At 35.6% G+C, this 25,033-nt stretch overlaps 2 protein-coding genes and 1 long non-coding RNA gene across 4 annotated transcripts; 1 reads left to right on the forward strand and 2 right to left on the reverse strand.

Moving 5' to 3' along the window:
- The first annotated feature begins 9,817 nt into the window (after positions 1-9,817).
- On the forward strand, positions 9,818-11,596 carry LOC126767836 (uncharacterized). Its single transcript, XM_050485507.1, has 4 exons — positions 9,818-10,393; positions 10,461-10,626; positions 10,713-11,238; positions 11,362-11,596. The coding sequence occupies exons 1-4, from the start codon at positions 10,008-10,010 to the stop codon at positions 11,541-11,543; spliced, it is 1,260 nt and encodes a 419-aa protein (XP_050341464.1). The 5' UTR covers positions 9,818-10,007; the 3' UTR covers positions 11,544-11,596.
- A 478-nt stretch (positions 11,597-12,074) lies between these two features.
- LOC126767859 (uncharacterized) lies at positions 12,075-19,590 on the reverse strand. 2 transcript variants are annotated; one of them, XR_007669168.1, is made up of 2 exons: positions 19,280-19,590; positions 12,075-12,215 (listed from the first exon to the last, which is right to left on the reverse strand). It is a non-coding gene; the product is annotated as an uncharacterized LOC126767859 (long non-coding RNA). The 2 variants fall into 2 exon arrangements; XR_007669167.1 differs by lacking the exon at positions 19,280-19,590 and adding an exon at positions 12,272-12,515.
- LOC126767834 (uncharacterized) lies at positions 16,385-18,106 on the reverse strand. Its single transcript, XM_050485503.1, has 4 exons — positions 17,663-18,106; positions 17,438-17,603; positions 16,845-17,376; positions 16,385-16,755 (listed from the first exon to the last, which is right to left on the reverse strand). The coding sequence occupies exons 1-4, from the start codon at positions 18,046-18,048 to the stop codon at positions 16,577-16,579; spliced, it is 1,263 nt and encodes a 420-aa protein (XP_050341460.1). The 5' UTR covers positions 18,049-18,106; the 3' UTR covers positions 16,385-16,576.
- Positions 19,591-25,033: the final 5,443 nt, after the last annotated feature.

Genomic DNA, 25,033 nt, shown 5'->3' on the forward strand with positions numbered 1-25,033 from the left:
TTGAAAATATACTGATGAACTATACTGTCTAGGCACAAAATCTATCCTTCATTTTCGACCCATTGTTTGGTATGTCGCGAGCAGCCAACCATCTTTTTCAATGTTTACTTTGAACCTTCTTTCCCAGTTAAAAAGTGGGATCATGTAATCGGTACTTGCCAAAGCACCATTACCCGCCAAGCTATGCCCAAAGGTTCTATATGAAAATCTTACGTTTGTTTCGCACTCTTTCTTCCACACTGTGCTCCCACAGCAGTTTGCTGTCCAATACTACCCCAATGTTCTTGTTATATTCCTTGAGAGAGAGTTATATCCGCTTTAGCAAAGGAACATTCATGGTGGGATTTTGTATTTTCTTGACAACACAAGCAGATTCGTATTCTGCGGATTCAACCGCAGAGATCCAATTCTGGACTGTTTGGTTTTCACTTTAATATAATAATTATTAGGTATAATTTTATAAATCCCCTACCAATTCAGTTTTTTCTTCGAAATTTGCTTCGTTCGCTCCGACAACTTTCTTTACTCATCGATGTATGGATTATGCCTAAGGCTTATTCCTCGTCCTTTCGTGCGTTTAGTATTCTTTAACGGTGCTAATGTGAAACGGATTAGGCAAATCACCAACTTTTATATAATATTGCATAAGTTTCGGCAAGAATAAGGATTAGTTGCATTCGTGGCAAATGAAGCAAGATTAGTGAGGGCGAAATATTTTACCAGAAGCAGTCAACAGTTTTGTGTTTGCTAATATTTTAGTAATCCTGTGATTATGCAACTTTAACTTTCTACATTCGCGACAATTCTTGCTGCTCGATAGCACATGACAAGGGAATGCTCATTAGCGCAGCGCCCACCCAAGTAGCACCACGGCATGAGTAGTGAGTGGTGGTAATGGTGAGCTAAAATCATCGCTGCATCAGTGTTAGCATTTATTTTTATTTTTTAATATTTTGTCACATGTTGTATAGGCGATCATTAAACAAGTAAAATTCACACAAAACACTGTGTTGCCTATGTTTTTGCGTCTGTACAAAATTTCAATGTGTAATTTTGTTGTAAACACGTGAAATTGAGCACATAGAAAATGTATGATGCAGCACATTGTCAAAGCGGAACCAGAGTACTTTGTAGAATCCAGAGCTGAGACCGCAAAATGGAAACACAGTGGCTACCTAGCTTTTTTTTTACAAAGAAATGGTGCATTAACACGTGTAGCGATGACAAAATGGCATAAAAGACAGCTGACGCAGCAATCACACGCACTGGCTGCCACAAAAAACGGACAACGTAATGGTAATAAGGAAAGTAATTTAACCGTGTTGCGCTAATGGAACACCGTAAAGCCCGTCATTTCTCCGAATGGTGTGAGCGCCTGTGCCATCTCCTCTTAATGTGAGGTCTAAACTTCATAACAACACTCAACATAACACACTTGTGGAAACGTGCGTCAATAGTTGTTGCGGTACAGCAGACGACGTGAGACAATTACCTTTCGGCAAAACATAAAATATGTATCACTTCGGTGTCTAAAACCAAAGGTTGATATGTCGTTTATTCAATTATTTGTTCAACTATGCTAAATTCAACGACGATTAAGGGGGTATTCCGGTTTAGAAGCCCGAATTTTAGGTATTTTTTTTGACTTGATTAAAAAAAAATCAAAAACTATATTGACTATCCATTTTCTTACATGGTTTTTATTGATATTTTAGGAATACAAAACATAAATAATATAAAAAAAAATTAAATTTAAAAAACTGCAGGTCGGCGAAGTAGAGACTGATGAAACAATGGCTTGTCCTGGTGTGCTGGATATAAATCCTTTCCGTGAACTAAAATGAAAATTTATGCGAAATCCGTGAAGAGTGAAAGTGTAGTTATCGCACTACGAAACGCTTAAAAAAAATTTTACAAAATGGTGGAGGTTTGAAAAAAAAGTTTCGTATTTTCCTTGTTTTTTTGTGGTTCGGAATTTTTTAAAAATAAAAAACAAGATTCTTTCGAAAGCTTCGTAGTGCGATACTATAATGTATAAGACAACTCTGTGTAAAATTTCATGTGAATCGGTTGAGTAGAACTTGAGATATCATGCACACCGTTTCTAGAAAATTAGTTATGAGAAAAAAGAGTATAAAGTTTGAGAAAGGCTGTGAAACGGTTTCGTCACAAAATGAGCTGTAACTCGGTAAATAATTTGAATTTTGAAAAATCTTCTTAGGGACATTTCTTGAAGGGTTATACTATAAAAATATGCAAAAAAAATCGACTTTTTCGAATTTTTAAACCAGAATACCCCCTTAATGCCATAAACAGAGGAGTTATCAAAGCCATGCTCTTTTCTCATTCCTAGATTTGGTTATTCTGTGAAACAATTTCAAATGATTAAGCTGCCGTGGGGCTTTCGCTGCACAAAAATCTGAAATATGTGGCTTACTACCTTCTATTTGCTTTTAGGTTGCCAAAAAATTATGAAGAGCAAATAAACACAATGAGACGTAAAACTACTGAGTATGTGATAAATGAATGTGCCTTGATCGCTCTCTTCCGCTTTGTGTGTCTATTTTATTTAAATAAAGTGGATAAACTCTTCAAAGTTGAGGAAGATTTTCAAATCCAGGCTTTGTCTTCAATTTGGAAACTATTGTGCCATAACGCACAACGCATTCAACCTATGTTGAAAGGAAATAGCATGCTAAATTATCATACAGAAATTGCCCCTTGGCAGCAGGTGATTGTATTTCTACTTAAGCGGCAACGATAAAACAGCCTGCTAAAATTAGCATTTGACTGGATTGTGATTTTCAGATGTTCTATTGTGTTATGACAAGTGACGAAGTGCCAACAGCAGCATTGACAACAGCATTAAGCCATATATTATTATAGAATTTTCGTATTTTGTCAATAGATGTCGTCACAGTCGTATATTTCCAGTGCTAACAATCACATTGTCTCATACCATATAGTGTTGGAAAGGTGAGATTTTAAGCTTCATTCAACAAAAATTGTATTCGGGGAAATTGAAAAAAGTTACAGCTGTTCAAAAATAAGTGAAAATAATGAAGAAATTCGCTATATTTTGAAATTTTTGTGAAGGTTACGAAGACGATGCTATATTAGTTCTTGTAGCACAACAATGGTTAACTCGGTTCCGTTCTGGAAATTTCGATTTTAATGATGCAACTCGCTCTGGTAGACCTATCGTTGGAAAAGTCGAAGAAATTATGGAAAAGATTGACCAGGACCGTCACATAAGCAGGCATGACATCACTAAGGAACTTAAAATTCATTATCTAACGATTTTGAACTATTTAAAAACGCCTGACTTTAAAAAGAAGCTCGGTGATTGGGTACCACATGAATTGTCTGTGAAAAATTTCGCGACGAAAAGTGCATCAAAAACGATAACAATGTGCGAAAAAGGTCATGGTCCAAGCGGGGTGAAGCTCAACAAATGGTCGCAAAGCCAGTATTGACACCTCGAAAGGTTATGCTGAGTGTTTGGTGGGATTGGAAAAGAATTAATCACTATGGACTGTTCCAGCCTGGTCGAACGTTTGATTCTACATTTTGCTTTCCACAAATGATGAGACTGAAGCAAGCAATCGAAAAAAGCGGCCAAAACTGATCAACAGATCGTCTTCCACGAGGACAACGCTCGACCACACAATCTTTGATGACTCGGCACAAATTGGGAGAGCTTGACTGGGAAGTTTTGATGCATTCACCATATAACTCTGACCTTGCACCGTTGGACTACCTGTGAAAAATACTTGTCGCAGTTTTTCGACGAGAAACCAGAAAACTTTTACACTGATTGAATAATGTCTCTAGAGGAAAAATGCCAAAATGGGGTCGTGCAAAATGGTATAGTGCACATATTCACACATCCAGAATTTGCTAGCTAACTTTGCTTAGATGCAGAGGAGTATTCGAACAACAACGACGACTTTGCGACCATGAATGAATCAAGCCAAGCTTTTTGATTCTCTTTTGTGATGTAAACCATTTTCCATTAAAAGCATTCTGCATCGACTGCAGCAAATGATAATTGAAAGTGCTGTAAGGCGTTTGGGACAAAATTTATCACGCGCTGTTTTTCCAAACGCATGAACTGAAGCCGCTTGACCACCAAAATCGTCGAATATTTGTAAATTGGACTGCGCAACAACTTGAAAAAGATCCGAGTTTTCATCAAATAAGCATCTGGTTGAAAAGCTTTGTCAATAAGTAAAATATGCACTATTGGTCAGGCAGCAATTCACACGTACTCCATGAGTCACCATTGCATCCAAAAAAATTACGGTTTGATGCGGTTTATGGGCCGCGGGCGCCATTGAGCTGGACTTCTTCCATGATGATCAAGTTCGCAACCATTTTTGTTTTATTTAAAAAAAACTTTTGATGCACTATTGAAAAATACGTTATACTTAGCATAAATTGTCTCCAAATTACAATGACTTTCTTCTAAGATTTTATTCATATTAGAAAATGAAGAAGCAAAACACTTTTTCAGCCACAAAACTTTACAGATTTCGTCAAAAAAATGTATATGTAATTACGCTTCAAGTGAACGACATATATCTAAATAAGGACAACGGCAATAGCTTTCTAACATATGTTCGAAATATTGAAACAATGACATAATAATCAAGTTACGCCATCTCTTGGCACACCACACGAATATAGTGAGAGACTAAATAATATAAACATTGTTTGTGGTAGCAGGAATATAAGCAGACTTCATGGAAGTCAAATGTGACAAGAACACATAAACTGTTTTTCATTTGCTGAACAAACTGAGCGAGAAATTTCTCACAACAATATTGCTTTTAGTATTCAGGAAAATGAAAGCAAGAGGCCTCACTCACTAAGCTTTATCCTTTCAATTAATAAGTATAAATAATTAGCTCATAACTCTTAAATATATAGTGCGGTTTTTTCCGAATATGTATGTATGTATATATGTAAGTATGTACATACATATGCATCATGTCATGTCCTGTGCTGACTGTCATAACTTATGTTACGGTATTTTATTGTTTTGCATGCCTGACATATTTCACTTACAACAATACAACGAAACTTTTTTACCTCCAATTGAGCACTACATACATCCGTAACAGAATACTATGTATACGCGATATGTACTGTAAATGCCATATTTTAATTTCGAATCAATAAATAAAAAGCATTATTACAGCACAGCAATTATTTTGCTTATTTGTTAGCGTTATTGCTGCTGATGACGTTAACTATGCCGTTTTTGTATTCTCATTTCAAATGTATGTTAAACATTGCTCGGCAGAGCTACTGTGTATGCGAGTATGTGTGTGTGTTGTGCGGCAGTTTTTACCTGCCACCGTACAATCCTCACACATGTAGCTCATAAATTATCGCCGCCGCATTGTTGTAAGTCAAAAGGCTTAACAATAATAACTGCAACAACAACAACGACAGCACGGGAGATATAAGAAATCAGCGTGAAGCAGAAAACTGCAGCCAGAGAGCGCACAAATTACAAATATGAATGAATATTTATTGCTATCAAGCCATGAGCGTAATTCCATGTATGAGCGTTGGCGTATGTGCAGAACAGTTGGGGCGGGGAGGTTATACTTATGTGAACGGCGGAGTATGCTATAGGAGAGAACGAGAAGAGTGCTTATGTGAAGTGCTTGTAGGTTATTATGTAATTGTGCGAGAGAACAGCAATAAATTACAGTAAGCTTTATAAATATGAGTGCTTTGCGTCAGCACTATAAGAAATTTTGCATGTAATCAGTCTTTAAAGCTAATTCAAGCTAATTCAAGCTTAGTATTGCGAGTTTTTTTCATGTTGGCAATTTATTTATTTAAACAGGGTTAGGTAGATAGGTAGATGACTGGAGTGGCTGTCTAACTACGCATCTAGCTAATACCACCGGGACTATAATTTCCTCATTCTACAGTCTCCACTCGGAACCATCGCGCGCTCGTGATAAAGTTTTTCAGTTCGAAAACGAAACGTCATCAAGAAAACCCCGACAAGTGATTGTAATTTGTTTCCTGTATAGCGTCTTACAGTCTTCTCTACCTCTATAATAGTTGTTATATGACGATCCTAGTCTACTGGAATACCTGCTTATTTGACAGTGTTAAGACGTGCCATATAAGTTTTCTCTTTTCTGTAGTTTAGCGCCTGTTCTGGTTAGTTCATCTGATTCACAGTTTTCACAGAAATCTCTATATCCTGGAACCCATTGTGGTTTTGTCGTGAAACAGGGGCTTAGATCCACTAAGAGAACAAGGCATTTCTGCTCATTTGTCGATCAAATTCTTGGATTTTTAGATGATATCTTCACAAATTTCTAATTTGGCATGGATTTATACTCGAACAAATTGTTCAGCTCACTATAGCATATACATACATACCTGCGATATAAAGTGATTGATCAAATACAACTTCTTGTATGGATACGTTTTTGTTTTGTTTCTTATTTTTTGAACCTATAAGACATACCAAGAAGATTAAATTTAATGAGCTTACAATGCTTGTGGAATTTCCTACCAGGAAGGTCTTGTACACATACATACGTATATGCGGTTGTTTATGTAGGCACATACATATATAAGTGTCGGTGTAATAATTGCAAAAATTATTTTATTGCGTCAAATGGTTTCTATGATATTTAAATAGTCAGAATACTCCCGAGTTAGTAGTGGATCAGTAATCTGAATGCAACACATTCGTCTGCTTTCCTGAAGATCGTCATCACTGCTCGACGTCGAATCTACTGTTCCTTAGGGAGTTTAGCAAAGTGAAGCTATTTGTTTGTCAATTTGACCGAAGCTGGCTCATTTAAACTACGCGCGCAGACCGAATCGTTACAAAATACTTTAGATTTTTGGGTGCAACCGTTGAAATTCATTCGCCTCTTATCAATTAGCGCCTGTTTCTTTAAGACGTGAAATTTTCGTCTAGCTTTTGCTTGAAGTTTTGACTTTTTACGAACACATGTAATTGAGTGGCACAAAACTTTCAGTGAAGATGGTGAAGTTGATGATTCAAAGTAATCTTTGGATATGTTCAAGCGTAATAAGACCGAGTGACAATAGATGGAAAATGGATTCATAATTTCACTTCGAACTCCAACTGACAGTCAACCGAGTGGACTGAATACGATGGACCCGCTCCAAAACGTGCAAAAAACAGTCGGCTGGCAAAGATTATGGCGTCTTTAGTTTGCGATACGCATGGAAAAATATTTATTGGCTATCTCGAAAAAGGAAGGACCATCAACAGCGACCTTTACATAACGTTACTATGACTATTACATATCGGTTGAAGTACGAAATCATCGAAAAATGGCCGCATTCGAAGAAGCAGAATGTGCTGTTTCACCAAGACTGTGCACCGTGTGACAGATCAGTGAAAACGATTGCAAAAATCCATGAATTCGTCTTCACATTGCTCCCGCATCCAGCGTATTTTCCAGATCCTGCCCCCAGCGACTATTTTATATTTTCAGATCTGAAAAGAATGTTCGCTAGGAATAAATTTTTTATGAATTAAGAGCTGATCGCCAAAGCTGAGGCCTATTTTGAAGCAAATTACGAATCGTACTACAAGGAAGGTATCGAAAAGTTGGCGGGTTGCTTTAATCAGTGTATCACCCTTGAAGAGAACAATGTTGAATAGAAAAGAAACGAATTTGCCAGAAAATGTCCTTCACTATGCTAGGCCGGAGACTTCTCAATTGACCAGTTACAACTATTTGTTTGTCATTTATCTGTAGTGTTAAGATCTTAATGGAGAATAAGTTGAAAAACAATATAGTAATCTTCCAAGTATATTATTTGTTTTTGTTTTCCAATCTCTAAATATAAAAGGCAACCCCGTTACTTTGTATGTGTATCAATTTAATTGCGTTTTTATGATTCACAAATTTACTATATTTTCCATAATAACAACCAGCATTTAAAAATAATTTGTTTCGAAAAAAAATTCCCCTTAATTAACCCCACACATGAATATAAGATAACATTATAAGAAAATTAAGTATTTAGTTTTATATTACAATGTGTTTTTTCAATGCTTAATTAAAATTTAGTTATAAATCTACAATATTGTTTATTCTCTATAATTAAGATATGTAATTATAAGACATTATAATGTCTCTCAAATTATTTACAAAATCAATAATTGCGAAGATAATTGCATGTTACACTGATGTGGAAATTATTACGTTGAACTGAAGGGTTATTAATTAAAAAATCCCATAACTCTGTAAGCTTTCACAGTAGAAGCTCTCACGCACGTATGAGATAGCAACGAGTTTCAGAAAATACTTAGTAATTGATTAGTTTGCTCGACGCTTCCCTAATGTCTAGTCACATTATCTGGATTATCCACTCTTATTGTGCTGTAAAGAAGAGACGTCGCAAATGCCACTTGAAATTCTATTACCTTTACGCCAATTGTAAACTATAATTTTGCCCGTTGTTAAAGGCGGTTTTTAAAATCAACAACACTTTAGAATTTTGTGAAAACGTTAGCATTTATTTTACAAAGTTATCAGGTAAGTATACAAAAAAAAAAACTTTATCAAATTAAGTACATATGTACGTGCTACAAAGTCTACAATCGATGATAAAAAGCTGTTCAGTCGTCGGTATTGTAATACATAGAAGAAAATAAAGGAGAATCTAAATACAAAATATATTGGGTAGTCGAAAAAGTCTCAGCTCGTCACGCTGATTATTTACTTATATTGGGTAGTCGAAAAAGTCTTTTCGTATTTTGTCAATAGATGTCGTTGCTGTCATACATGTCCAGTGCTACCAATCACATTGAGTCATACCATATAGTATTGGAAAGGTGAGATTTTAAGCTTCATTTAAGCATTCATAAAAAATAATTCGGAGAAGTTAAAAAAAGAGAAAATTTTTCAAAGGTGCGTGAAAAAATGAAGAAATTCGCTATATTTTGAAATTTTTGTATAAAAATGGGAAGAATGTCACGCAAGCCACCAATGAAATTTGAGAAGTCTAGCGCGCAGGATGTTTCAGGAGAAGATGTTAATAAAAATAAGTATTTTATCTTAAAGATTTTGCACAACAATGGTACCCATTTGCACGCATACTATCTTTATTATCCACTTGTGTTTTTGTTTGTTTATTTTTATTAAAACAGCTGTTTTTCGATTTCACGTGATAGAATAATGTCTGAGGTTTGAGCGGCCACACAAAAATGACAAAAATTCAAATTTTTCCTCTCAGTTGAGACCAAAATGGTACTAGCGGAAAAATGACAAAAATTGGTTGACCAAAATGGTACACATTTTTTTATTTATTTATTATTATTTATATTAAAAAAAGTTGAAATTTGATTAGAAATACGAAAAGACTTTTTCGACTATCCAGTATTTAATTGACATTCAGAGAAAGTCCTTTCCTGATAGTAGTTTGTATGTGTGGCACAAATGCGTTAAATCGGCTCAATATTCGCCCCCATATACCTAAAGGTAATATAAAGATTTTCGAACTTCCGGGTGAATTTATAATGCATACTGGTACATCGGCCAATATGTGAGTTATCTTAATACAATTTAGAGAGTTTATTTTTCTAATAACGAGGCACACTTGTGCTTAGAAGGAATAAAATTTGGTGAAAACTTGCCCTAGAATACATATAACTAACAAACATTAGGCAGCTGAAGGTACTTCTCTCGCTTTGCACCTTCCAAGTTGCGAGAGTATAAAAAGTTCGGTTATACCCGAGCTTTGCTCTTCCTTAATTGTGCTTGTTAATTTTTATATTGCCAACTGATTCAATATTTTAGTAATGTTGTGAAACTAATGTTCGCATTCAGTCAGTGTATTCTATTAGTTAAATAGTTTGCCATATCGCTTATCAATGCATGCTCAGCTGCTTAAGTAATTTGAAATTTACGTTCAGTTAGAATTGTGATTTCATTGAATTCACATTGAATTCGCAAAATAAACGGAAGCGTGTGTAAATAAGAATGACCGGAAACACCGACGATTACAATGCCGATGAACTGGAGGCGCCCGAATGGTTGGACAATGATTTCTTCTTGAAGGTGTTGAAGAACTGTGAGCAGAAAACAAGCAAAATAGAAATTGTGAATGTGAACATTTCACCAGCTTCCATGAAGGGTGATCACTATGCAAGCGTAATGTTTCGGGCGCAGTTGGAATATCGAGTGAATGGTGTGCACAAAACTAAATCTGTGATCTTGAAAACTATGCCAGAAAGCGATGGACATAAAAAAGAGATGCTAGGCGAGATGGATATTTTTGAAAAGGAAATAAGCATGTATACTAAGATTCTACCGCGCTTCGAAAAGATCCTACGCGACATTGGCGATAATACAGTGCTGAAAGTACAGTTAGTATTTCATAAACAACAATGTTCCGCGATTTCACAGTACAATTAAATGAACGCATAATTGCAGGTGTTTATACAGCGCTTTAAGCCCTAAGCAAGTGATTGTCTTTGAAGACCTGGTGGCCGCCGGTTATGAGGTGGTGCGTGATCGAGCTCTTACCGTGAACGAAGTGAAAGCGGCCTATTCTACGTTAGCCAAGTGGCATGCCATCAGTTATAAAATCAATCTAGAGGTTCTTACTACACTTGAAAATATGAAAATATTTGGTTGAACCGGATATCCGACTTTAATTAAATACATTCTTCCATGCATTTTCAGGAACCGCAGTATTTTGACGACTTTCAGAAGGGCTTTTTCAACATGCCGAACATAGAAAAGCAGTCATTTATGACATCCGGCATAGTCAATTTCGTAGATCTACTGAGAAAAACACCTTCTTTACAGGCTTATTTGCCATATTTTGAGAAATTGAAACCCAAACTGTTTGAAAGTTGTCGCCAAACTTATGCCGAGTACCATGAAGCGCCGAAAAAGGGCGCTTGTTATGTTCTTTGTCATGGAGATTTTCATACTAAAAATATGATGTTTAAACATCACAAGGAAAGTGATGACATGGTCAATGTAATGCTGTTAGACTTCCAAGTTTGTTATGTGGGTCCGAGTGTGAATGATTTGATATATTCCATCTACTGTCTGCTGGATGAGAAGTTACGTTTAGACTTTCCAGCACTGCTTTACTATTACTACACCGTTTTCAAAGACACTTTAGTCAATATCGGTTTTAAGGGTACTTCACCGACACTTTTGCAGATAAGACAAGAACATATGCGTCATAAAAACTTGGGCAAGTATTGAGCACTTAATTACTTTTAAAAATTGTTCACAAATAACGGTGTAGAATAATTATATAACGAATATAATACTTCTAACCAATATACAATGGAATACCTTTCTCTATTTTCATTAGAACTGTTTATCTTGGTGACATTTTTGCCCATGTGGTACGCGCTCAATGAAAAGGAGACTAAAGTGGAACTTATCATGACATCCGACGAATATCGCCGCTCTTTCTACGATTCGGTGGAATATATCAAATATTTGGAGCACATTTTACCTAAATACTTGCATCTAGGCTATTTGGAGGATTAAATTGTATATTAACAATAAAAAAAAAATTTATTTTTTAAAGTTGAAATTAATAACTTATTTTTAATTATATTGAATTTAATTAAGTAAGGAACACGTCACATGCATGTGCAGCTTATTTCCAGTATTTGAAAGTGTTTTGTTTAAGTTATAGCTTTTATAAGTGTAGCCGTCAATAGTCAATGGGTAAAGAATAAGAACGAAAAAAAATAATGTCGATTCGTTCGTCCATCTGTACGAGCAAACAATAACCTGAGTAAACATTTAGATATCTTGAAACTTGGTCTCATGTTACTTGCTATCTAAGTTTGCGATTACATGAGGCAACTTTAGTTGCTAATTCTCGGGCGATTCTCTTTTGCTGTCGCCCATTACCTTCACACGAGCAACTTGTGTTGCGCAACTCTGCTCGAGTTTTTTTCTCATTCTCTTTCACTTTACTTTAACCCATTGTCTACTCTTTACTTTAACCCATTGTCTCTTCTTTTTCCTTATAGGTATTTGGGCCGCTCTATCACATATATTAATCAGCTCTGTCAATTAAGAAATACATTTTATTTATTAAAACAAAGATATATCACCCTTTTTACTATCGTCTGAATCAATTTGTATGGCTTCCTCCATACATTTCACAATATCTTTAATTAATTCGATTTTTTCGTCATACTCCATTTTCTAAAATATTTATATTATATTATGTATATTTGTATACATATTTGCAAATTACTTACCAAAAGATGAAATTAAATTTTTTAAATATATTCAAAATATTAATTTCAAAAAAATATACGCAAATGCAACTATGTACTACGAAAGAAAGAACACGAATGCCGAAAAACGTCGCAGCGAACTGTTACGAATAAGAAAACAAAGCGAGTTGCTGAACACGGGAAACTCGGCGCGATTCTCCTCTCCTCGTCGCCCCCTCGCCTATAAACTAAGAGTTGCCGCAACAAAAGTTGCCTCGTGTGATAAGGCTCTAAGGAGAGTTGGTACTGGAATCGGACCATTACCCCGCCCACCAAAGTCCATTAATCACAAACTTTTAAAATGTCTTAAGTAAGCTCCACAATAAGATATAAGGCTGTTACAACGAATTGCATTAAAGAGCGGCATCTTTGGACACACTTTTTTAAAGCGGGCTTGGTTTCGCTCCCTAATAATTATAATTTATTGTATCATTCATATCTTCCACATCAATTAAGCTACAACTACCAAGTTCGCTGAGATCATTTTTTTTTTTAATTTGTATGAATTCCGGTTATAACTCGCCCACTTCTCAAATAACGATTTTGTTAAAAACTAAGAAAAGTGGGATAAGTCAATAAATAAATATACCAGATACATTAAATTCTTCGATAGGAGTGTTATAGGAGCCGAAAACAAAATTGTACAATGGGCATGACGCCGTCTACATTTAGGTGAAAATTCATATCTCGGGACCTACTCGATCGATTTCAACTTAATTCGGTAGATAATATTATCATGCCATTGTTTCGCGTAAATTTACGTATTGCATAAATAGGAAAATGCGCTCGGCTCAGAAAAGTATGGATGGTTCAAACGGATTTAGGCATAAAATATTTTTAAACCCTTGGTAGGCTAAATAGCGAAATTAATCAAACAGTCTTTGTTTCTTATTCTTTTTATTTCTGAAATGATTATGATTATCTGTTAAAATGGTTATTGGTCTTTACTTTCCGCGAATTATGCAAACAAAACTAAAGAGCTCTAAAATTGTATCTTCCCCACGGCTAGCGTAATTCATTTGTTGAATTACATCAGACCTTTTTTATTTCTCAACGGAATAAAAGAACGCATTCGTCAAAAGGTAAGAAACAAATAGATAAAAATGTCGACAATTTATGAAAAAAACATTGTAAAATTAAACAGATAAAAGTATTGACTCAACCTTAAGCACTTACTATAGTACTTGATATCATTATTATATTTGTAACTCAATATCAATGCAGGGGTGATGATAAGAAAAAAGTCATTATTAATCATAAGTACCTAAAAATTAAAGAAATAATAATAATGTGGTGCGGAGTGCTTAATGAACGTATAACCGGAAGGCGGTGAAGTGTTCTCATGTGCCAAATCTTTTTTTATAAGAAAGTTAGGCAGAACAAAGTTCGGATGTAACGAGTATTTTATATTCGTGAACTTTGTTCCACTCAACTTTTTTTAAGATGACCACAAATTCGGCCAAAATGTCCTCATCAGTACAATTTTCAACTTCGTGAGCGCTCTATATGTACATACATAAGTACCGTTATACAGGTATGTACCGTAATGGAGAATGAAATTGTGATATATGAAAAGTAGGCATGACCGCAGTTTGATTTCGCCCATCATCCCAATACTAAGACCCAGAAACCACTTTACGCAACAAATTTGCTTGAATAAAATAATTTTTTAAATCAATAAAACTATTTTACTCTGTGCAACATGTTGCGTGAGTATAAAAAAAAATATTTATATAACGGTTAAAGCATTTGACTGGTGGTACTTATGAACTATCAGCAAGCTTTCTATTGCTTTTAAGTAGTTTTCGAACTAAACAGTAAATTACTTGACTCAACTTTACTCAAACTTACTCGTTAATAATAGAGGACACTTGCCGCAAGCTTTCAAACATTATTAATTAATTTTTAGTGCACTGACACATTATACATACATAGATATATATATAGATATATTTAATTTTATTTAATTAGAACAAATATCACTACTGGTTTTTTTTCAAGTTGCACTTCGCATGTAGAACGAATTTGATTTTCTTTTTCTTTTCCTACGGATTCTCTATTTCATTTGCCTCTCCCATACGTTACTTCAGCTGATGGACGGCTGGAGAGGAAATATAGCATAGTGAAAACTATCTATCTTATCTTTGGATACTATCTTCATTCGCGTATTTCTCTATTTATTTTTTATTCATATCAGCAGTAAAAATGCATACATATATTTTTTATTTAAATATTGAAATACATCACGAAATGTATTAAACGTCGCCAGAAAACGTTAATAATTGTATAATGGTTCGCATATTGACATGCGCGATGTTTTCTCATTGTTGTATGGACAATGCCCCAACTATAAAGTGAAGCTGCAGGTGTGAGGTAAGCGAGAGTGCTATAAAATGCCGATCTCTGACCCAAAGCCACTTAATATATATGTCTTAATATACACAAGTCGTTATGTCATATATGTAAGTATACCATACACCTATAAAGGGAAATATGTTTAGTTTAAAAAATAATGTGTGAAAAGTGAGCAGTTCTTGATGAAGTGGCCCACAAAGAGACCCTATATGTAAATGGAATTCAAATAAACGATCATCATCGAAACTTTTATTATACTTATACCCCGAACAGGACATATTAAGTTTACTACCACGTTTAACACACAGCAGCAAACATGGGAGACTCTATAAAATTTATATACTTGTATATAAAGCATGATGAGCTGAGTCGACTTAGTCATGTTCATCTGTGTATATCAATCTGAATTTGCACACGATCTTTCCTCTCAGAGAAGCTGTTTATGTGCCAGAGCCATCAATATTGGACCACAGTAGCATATAGCTGCCATCAAAATAGAACGATCAAAATCAGTATTCATACCTTTAATGATATTCTGACAACGAAACCATAATCTTAAAAATTAGCGCCATATTCTGAGGCGCTCAACAAGGATCTTCGACCAAAACTTTAAACGCAGTTATTGGGAATACTAAGTGCGTTGCAAAAATATTGATTAAATGGGCAATTAGTACTTGTTATGCAAATAGTGTTGACAGTACCTACATATTTGATAACAAGTATAAGCTTATATATACGAGTATATATTTTAACTCACGATTAGGCAGCATATTTTTTCAGTGTGCTTTTTTACACAATCTTAACTGTTTTTGAATTGTTTACCGCAATTTTTTTTTTGCTAATCGTGCTCATTTGCTCTCTGCTAACGTCATATGCTACTGTTTAGGTACAAAGCATATAATTAGAAGCACGCTTGCCGCTCCATCGCTTTATTGCAAAGTCATCTTGTCATATATGAATTAATTAAAGATTATATCATTAGTATATACATGCATACATATACATATATATATTGTTAGAATAGCCTATCTCTTGCATAGAGAAACAAAGGTAAAATTCTCACAACTCATTTGCTTGCGGACCGAAGAGAAAATTCGTTAACCAAATACTTGCATCTGCACGGATATTCATATTGCCGCAAACTCAACCTGTTTAGTGGTATACTTAGCCAATAGAGCATGCTGACTACTACTACTAAGACGTCTTAAATAATTTCTGCTTTAATGGAAACATGACAGCAACTCGATCACTTTGTGGTCTTACTTATCAAAATTGCCTTACAAATAAAATTTCAATCTGCCATTTTTAATTGTTCTTAAGCATTATTCATAATACTTGAATACTTATTATCTAACTGAGACCGCCTTATGCCATTTCACCTGTAGTTTAACACCCTAAGTGCTAGTATATTGTTGGGTATATACACTTTTGAGAAAGAGGAAGACCTCCACTAGGTTGGATAGACCAGGTGTAAAAGACCTGGCTTCACTTGGAGTCTCCCATTGGCGCCACATTCCGAAAAGAAGAAACGACGGGCGCGCTGTTGTTAACTCGGCTATAGCCGCGTTAGCGGTGTCTACGCCAGTAAAAATCTTGTTTTTGATTTTGCTCGGTCAGTTTAAATATCAGCTGTATGCTATAGTGATGCAATATCGTTATAGTGATTGCTTCTTGGTAACGAAAAGGCGTTTAAAAAATTTATCGCTAATATTAATTCTCGGAAAATAAAAATCACTAATATATAATATAGTATTTATTTTATTTGGTTCTTTATTTGTTTGTGTCGAGCAAAGTATTAAACTCTCCGGACATAACAACTTTATTGCTTGAATCGCATCTTCTATAACAACAGCCTTAATAAAACTAACGCTAACTTGCACTTAAATCCTTCACATATTTGTCACCTTATAGAAACTAACTTCAAATTTTGTACTAAACCTCGAGATAACCCAAATGTAAATAATTCGGAATAATCCGGAGCAACTCGTCGAGGTATTCTTTGTCATAAATCTTAAGAGCGTACTCTTTGTCGGTTGTCAGCAAATCTGGTGAGATATCTCCTCGACAAAATTTAGGCCACATCGGCAGAAATATCATCATCATCAGCAATTCTTCCAAATGAAAATAAAATAAAATTAGCAATCTTGGGTCTGCTTATGTAACGCTTAAAAGAAATCTTGAAAATATTTCGCGCACTTACCTGTATATCTGTGACGGAACAAGTGCTCCCGCAATTTGACCAAACTCGGTAAAGGGCCGTCGTATCCTATTTTCTCAAGAGTTTCCTTGAAAATCGTGAAGTAGTAATGCAGGAATTCAGCTGTACGCGGACGCAACTTATCATCTAACAACATGAATATGGAGTACATCAAATCACTGGTTATTGGACCAACATGGGAAAATTGATAGTCCAAGAGCATAACATCCTCAAATTTTCCGGTATCTGGATTATGCTTGTACATCATATTTTTCGAATGGAAATCACCATGATTGAGCACATAGTAAGCGTCATCAAGCGGCGCAACCCGATATTCGTTATAGGAAGCAACAGCCTCATCGAGCAGATCAACTTTCTCCAAAAGTTTCTCAAAAGTTGGCAAATATTCCTTCAACTCTGGTGTTTTTTGCACAAATTTCATAAAAGTTTTCGTACCGTTCATAAAGAATGGATTTTCCCTAATACTGTCCTGCGAGAAGAAACTGTGGCGATATTGATCGAAGTAGTGTGGTTCCTAGGCGATGTTTGTAAAATAAAATTACTAGATGAAATTCAAAATTAACCTCCTCACATACCTCTTTTATTATCTTGTGACTGATCGCATGCCATTTGGCCAGTTTGGCGTAAGCAGCTTTTACTTCTTGCTCATTCGCAAAACGTTCACGAATTACATTATAGCCCAGTGGCACGATATCCTCAAATACGATGAGCTTGTGTGGTGATAACGCATGGTAGAGTACACTTGAGCGCAAAAAAAAAATGTATCACTTTTATGTTTTACTACAATGATTGGTACTTACGGTGCTTTCAGCGTTGTGTTATCACCAATATCGCGCAGTTGCTTTTCGAAGCGTGGCAGTACCTGCGTATACATGCCAATTTCAACCTCGAATATGTCAAATTTCTCCAAAATATCTTTTTTGATGCCTTCGACCTCTGGCATTGTTTTAATGATCATCGATTTGCTTTTCTCTACACCACCTAACCGATACTCGGCCAATGCACGAAACATTATGCTGGCATAGTGGTCACCCTTAACAGTGGCGGGAGTGAGTTTGAAGCTTTTCAACACCACATCACTTGCGTTTTGCTCACAATTCTGCAACACTTGCATAAGAAACTCACTATCCAACCATTGTGGCGGCTGCAGCTCATCCTCGTTGTATTCCTCTGCTTTAGGTGCCATATTGTCTCTATATTGCCAGTTACTGTTTATTTGTCGATCGTTGTGCGTATTTTGCGATCTGCGGATAAATGAACGTAGCTTTAAATACTAAAGCGCGAAGCGTTGAGTGCGATTTCGCTCAAATGACCAAGCAACATTTTATAAGTAGATAAGATCATTACTCTGAAATTCTATACAAGTAGCAGAAATAGAGTATTTTAAGGTAGACAGGTATTTTTTTGTTTTGTTTTGGTTTTGGCATTTTGGTGGTGTCATCACAACCATAAATGATATAGTAAGTTGATACTCAAAAATGGGTATCATTTTTAACTTAGCGCAAAATTGCTTGATAAATACTTGTATAAATATTCAGTTCGAGTACCGTTCGAGCAGTTGTCTGATGGTTCTTAGCTGAGCATTGTTAACTCACAAGTGTATATACCCAACAATATACTAGCACTTAGGGTGTAAAACTGCAGGTGAAATGGCATAAGACGGTCTCAGTTAGATAATAAGTACTCAACTATTATGAATAATGCTTAAGAACAATTAAAAATGCCACATTGAAATATTATTTGTAAGGCAATTTTAATAATTAAGACCACAATGTGATCGAGTTGCTGTCATGTTTCCATTAAAGCAGAAATTATTTAAGACGTCTTAGTAGTAGTAGTTAGCACGCTCTCTTGGCTAAGTATACCACTAAGCCGGTTGAATTTGCGGCAATATAAATATCCGCGCAGATGCAAGTATTTGGTTAACGAATTTTCTCTTCAGTCCGCAAGCAAATGAGTTGTGAGCGCTTAACTTTTGTTGCTCTATGTGAGAGACAAATTCACATTAGTAAAAATAAGTTTGCGATTACATGGGGCAACTTTAGTTGCTAATTCTCGGGCGATTCTCTTTTGCTGTCGCATTACCTTCACACGAGCAACTTGTGTTGCGCAACTCTGCTCGAGTTTTTTTCTCATTCTCTTTCACTTTACTTTAACCCATTGTCGTTTCTTTTTCCTTATAGGTATTTGGGCCACTCTATCACATATATTAATCAGCTCTGTCAATTAAGAAATACATTTTATTTTTTAAAACAAAGATATATCACCCTTTTCACTATCGTCTGAATCAATTTGTATGGCTTCCTCCATACATTTCACAATATCTTTAATTAATTCGATTTTGTCGTCATACTCCATTTTCTAAAATATTTATATTATATTATGTATATTTGTAAACATATTTGCAAATTACTTACCAAAAGATGAAATTAAATTTTTTAAATATATTCAAAATATTAATTTCAAAAAAATATACGCAAATGCAACTATGTACTACGAAAGAAAGAACACGAATGCCGAAAAACGTCGCAGCGAACTGCTACGAATAAGAACACAAAGCGAGTTGCTGAACACTGGAAACTCGGCGCGATTCCCCTCTCCTCGTCGCCCCCTCGCCTATAAACCAAGAGTTGCCGCAACAAAAGTTGCCTCGTGTGATAAGGCTCTAAGTGTGTTCAGTAAAAAAAAAAATCGGTATACATATAATTCAGAAACAGTTAAAGTTGTGTTAAACAGCACGCTTAAAAAATATGCTGCGTAATTGTGAGTTAATAAACATTTACATATCTGTTTATACTTGTTATCAAATATTTACTGTCCACACTATGTGAATAGCAAGTAGTAATTGCACATTTAAGTATTATTTTTCCAACGCACTTAGACTACAAATGAATTGAGAATACGAATGCGTTCCGTGACAGAATTTGTACCTAAAATAGTATAATGCACTGATCGCTATAAAAATATTTAAATTTCAATCACTTGTCTGATTGAAGTGTAAAACCTGTCTTTATTAATGTATTTAGTATGTATAAACGTAACGGATTGTTAGACGAAAGTATGTACATATATTAATCTAATACATAATAGCAATAATTTGGGACTACATATGTGACTACATGTAAGCCACTTGTTATTCCTATCCTTCTATACGGTACAGAGGCATGCACGATGACAGCATCTGTTGAGTCGACGTTACGATTTTTTGAGAGTCAAGTGCTGCTACTGCGAGTATCGCAGTCGATGCACGATGAGCTGTACGAGATATTTGTTAAGATATCTTCATGAAATTTGACATGGATTATCTGTCAAAGGTTAGCTTCTAACGTATGTTTTAGCTCAGATCACTATTGTTTATAGCTACCATATAAACTGACTGATCCACATCACGATAAAGACCGTTAATACCTTCTATATTATATATAAACTACTAGTGGATCCGGCCACGCGTTGCTGTGGTATATATTTTACACTATTATTCATATAATAAACTATTAAATAGTGAAAATTTTATTTACAAATAAAGGCGAAAACGTTTTTCACGGAATAAAAATCCAATGGATTGTACTTCAGATATAATTTTGAATATGTTCATACTAATAAATTTCATTGGATAAAATAAAGAATTTACGGCTGCCTTCTCAATGTCCGCCAGCCTTTCCGTTTTTTTTAATTTATTTATTTATTTATTTATTTATTAAAGTCTATGAACAATGAATCTTACAGACTAAAGAAAAACTAGGATGCAAATTAGAATTCTAAAATAATTTTACAATAACATGAGTAGATAACTTTTTTTTAATGAATTTATGAATGGTTTTTACTATCCTACATATCTTCTAAGTTGGCTCGAACTGTACGCAGTGTGCTAAATTTTACTAAAATCGGTTCAGTAGTTTAGGAGTCCATTGCGGACAAACAACGTGACACGTAATTTTATATATAAAGATATGTATAGGGTATCACCTGTGAATAGTATTACAACTTCGGTGCAGACGAAGTTGACGTTTTTTCTTGTTTATTAATTAATTGAAGTATCACTTGAAAACCCATTTGATACCACTTTCTAGTTTAGACCTCAATTAGTTATCCACATTGCTGTACTAAGTAAGCGTAGCGCGCTCGTTACCTGTCATTATTAATAAAGACACAGAAGTAAAATTAGATACGCAACATTAATCATGATTTGGAGCACTTGGGTCTTACCACTGTAGTACTGTCCTGATTAAAATTCTTCACTGCAATACGCCATAACGAAGAACGGTAAGCAGCGCTCAAGCAATATTCTCTTAGCAAGCCATTTGCTTTAGTTAGTAATAAAGACTCCTTAGAAAAGTGAATGCGCTGAATGCTGCGAAATAAACAAACAGTTTGCTCTGCTTGTTAAGGCAAGGTGCAACCTTTAACGCCTGTTGCGGCTGAGACAAGCACAGCCGATGGACAGGTAACACTAGCAGAATAATACAAACACGCAGAAAGCAGCGCAAGCCACCAAGGTAAAGCAATAACTTCAACTTCGTTCTTACCGTTTGCTGCTGAAATTTCTTTCAGTTCTTCATTATATCCTTCTAAGCTAAGCAAGTACAATTGTTTTCAGTCCCATCCCCACCGTGGCTCAGAAAGTTGCTACCAGCTATTTCAGTATGCGTGGCATCTTAAGTTTGCCACCGGAAGTGCGACCCGAAAATGTATCTAAAAACTTCTGCAGCAATGCGGCGGTGTATGTGTGTGTGAGCACCTGGGTACGGGCTTGCGCCGCTGTTGAGTGGCTGTGGCGCTAGATGTAACCATTATAGCAGGCAACAAGATTGATTATGCACCAAAGTTGCTTTCAACATATCAGCCCTTCAGCCGAAGAAAACGTATCTGTAGCTAAAGAGTAGGAGAAACGCATATACTTGTATATGCACTAAAGAGCAGGACCGGAGTACGCAAAGGAAAATGGAATACATGCAGGTATAAGAAATGTTTTCACACAAGAGAGGACACATGCTTGCTTTAAGAAAAAATACTGAGTAAACGGAAATTAAAAATCGCGTTGGATGTGAAGTAACTCTTTCAGGATGTTGTAGGATAAAGGATAAGTACAAAATAACGGTAAAAAGTATATCTGTAAATAAAATATAAAAAATAGTTCGATCGATTTAGAGTCACTGCGATTCTAAATTTCCACGACAGCTTAAAAGTGATTTGAAGAAATCCAAACTATACCGAATACTGTTATTTAAAGGTCTACGCAAACTCACTTTTCTTTTCTTTTCACCGCAGTAACTGGGAGTTGCATCGCTAGCTCTTGAAAATCAATTTCAAATGCAAACACTTCTTTTTCGGAGGGTCGCTTTGATTACTACTACTCGGTTACGTGGACGCTTGGAGACGACCTTGATTGTTAAATTGCAACAAGCGTAATGCAATTAGAAACATGCTCCAATTGGAATCATTAACAAAGCTTAATCGAAAATTAAAATTAAATGAATTCGCTTGAGTGAGTTGGAAAGCGAGCAGTGCGAATCGCTTGATGGCGTGGTGTCCCTTCCGTGGTTTTACTGCTGCTGATTTCTTATCTGCCTAACTTGTTGCTATTTGTAATTTATCAAATTAATTTCTATACGAAAACTGCAAATCCAAGAAAAAAGTGTGGATAAATGCATTGACAAGTAGATCATAGAATGAAGTGAGAATAGACGGAAGTTGTGGTCGAAGGGCAGGTGTGAAAATAAAAGCGGCAAATAGAAATGCAAATATTATAGCATTTCTATTTGCAAAAAAGATTGCAATTTAATTTTTACAGGTAAATTAGAAATCAAATCAATAAACAGCCTCCACATAAAGGGGTTTTCAATACGAACGCTACAAAAGCGATAAGGACAACAAACGACGCCATATTTTTCTAGGCTCTTTTGACATTTCGCTTCAGTAAGGTTTGCTATTTCATCATGGACAGATGTACGATCTAACAACGAGTCGAAATCATTAAAATTTACCACCGAAATTCGGTGTCAGTGACCTAACCTTTAAGAGCGCAACGTCCAGTGAGACAAAGAAGTGCTCGTAGTGTCGAGAATATTGCTGCCGCTAGCGCATCAATTAAGGAAGACCCAAATCAGTGAGAGGCGAATTCTTTGAAAATACCTTGGCCATATCCTTACAAGATCTAATTAACGTAAGAACTGAAACCTCTTGACCAGCAGAATCGTCGCGTGTTCGTGATTTGGCTGAGCAACAACTTGAAAATCAAGTTTGGATAACGTGTTATCTCACGAAATGGCCCAATCCATTGGCCGCCTCGTTCGTGCATTTCGACGCCGTGAATCTATTTCAAGTAGAGCTACGTCAAGTCTGTGGCCTATGCTAACAAGCTAGCGGCGATTGATGAACTTCGTACAAATATCGAAAGTGAAATTGAAGCAGTATCGGTCGATTTATGCTTGAAAACCGCAAGCGTGCCCGTGGTGGCCATGCAAAAGAAATCGAGTTCCATACATAATGGCATCGAATGTATTTTCACAGGAATAAGAAATGTGATATCCCAAACCGTTTTTGTTTTATTGCACTCTTTTGGAAAAACTCGTTATGAGAACTTTGATCGTTCAGTTTGTATGTAGTTTGTATGAAAAATAAATAATTTGTATTAATTTTTTTGGCTTATGTCAAAAGTAGATTAGTCCAAACCTTTCCCTATTACTCATATACCCAATAAAACGATTTTTGTCCTTCTGGTTCCTTATCTATTTTTTATTTATTTACTTTTTTTTGTTATTTTCTGTATTTTTTTTTATAAAATTTACATAAGAATGTGTATTCAAACATTAAGGAAGTTGCGTTAATAGTCATGTGTCTATCTGCTTCTCATACACCTGTATACGCGTCTGCCACATCATGCCCCGCAAAAGCAATGACACAAGTGAGTTTGAAATTTTTCACTGTCAAAACTTTGGTAATTGAATTCCTGCCGTTAAATGGTTAGACTCCGCAGAAACTAGCTCAAGCTGTGCGGGTACAGGTGGCCACGCGCCAACATATGAGTGGGTGCGTGGACGCAGAACGCCGGCATGCCGGTGCTAAACTAGCAACTTCGCATTTGTCTGAGCACGAACAAAACTATCAGCAGCATAAAGTTATATTGATGACTCTGTCTGCTGGCAGCAGTGTGATCGTGCAAGGGCGCAAAGCGCTTGGCAACGAGCTGACGCAAATAGTTTCAATTTAAAAGCTCAATCGCGCATTTTACACGCGCAAATGCCACTTCTCATGATGACAGCAAAAAATTAGTTGCATTTTCTACGGATTTCCAAAGAGTGGCGAAAAATTGTTAAAATTGAAAACGAAATCTCCTAAAAAAAAAAAAAGTGAATGGCATTTCGCTGAGTTTTTTTTTGAATAATTTGTCATTACTTGAGCATCTAAAGCAGCGTTTTCATTCATCGGTGTCATTGTTAGCATGTCTCCAATTTTTTTCCCCATTCCAACATATTTTAAAACTCTTCCTATTGGCATCAAATACGCTTTATTGCATTTTTCTTATGCATTTCTACTTTAGTTATATTCTTTGGGGTGTGCAGCTGCTTTTATGAGCGAAGTTCCCTTCCAGCATATTCGATTATAATTTAATATGAATTATTGACAGCGCTGTTACTGAGATTGAAAATGTGTCAAGCACTTTCTGGTCAGCAATTTGCGCATAAAAATTTGTGTGCCTGAAGCTTTTTACGCAAGAAAAATCAGCTGACATAATTGTTACATAAGCTGCAATTGGTGAAGGATAACGAAACGTTGTTGTTCTTATATTTTTATTACGACTAACAAATTTGAATGTTCTGGAGCAGTGGAGAAATAGCAAGCAAAATTATAATTATTAATTAAAAGCAATAGCCATGGAATAGGAAGAGTCTGAAATAATAATGTCTTGCATAAAGCTCTTCAAAGCTATCATAGTCTGCATAAATACATATAAAAGACTTCTTACAAGACTTGATTTTGAAACAACAGTTTTTATGTCAGCTAAATGCTATAGTGTTCCGATCTGAACAATTTCTTCGAGGATTGCACAATTACCTTAGATAACAACCAGTGCCAAATTTCGTGAAGATATCTCGTCAAATGAAAAGGCTTTCTATGCAAGCGCTTGATTCCGATGGTTGAGTTTATATTGGAGTTATATGATAGAGTGG

Source organism: Bactrocera neohumeralis, chromosome 2, assembly GCF_024586455.1.
Source record: "Bactrocera neohumeralis isolate Rockhampton chromosome 2, APGP_CSIRO_Bneo_wtdbg2-racon-allhic-juicebox.fasta_v2, whole genome shotgun sequence".
Lineage (NCBI taxonomy): Eukaryota > Metazoa > Arthropoda > Insecta > Diptera > Tephritidae > Bactrocera > Bactrocera neohumeralis.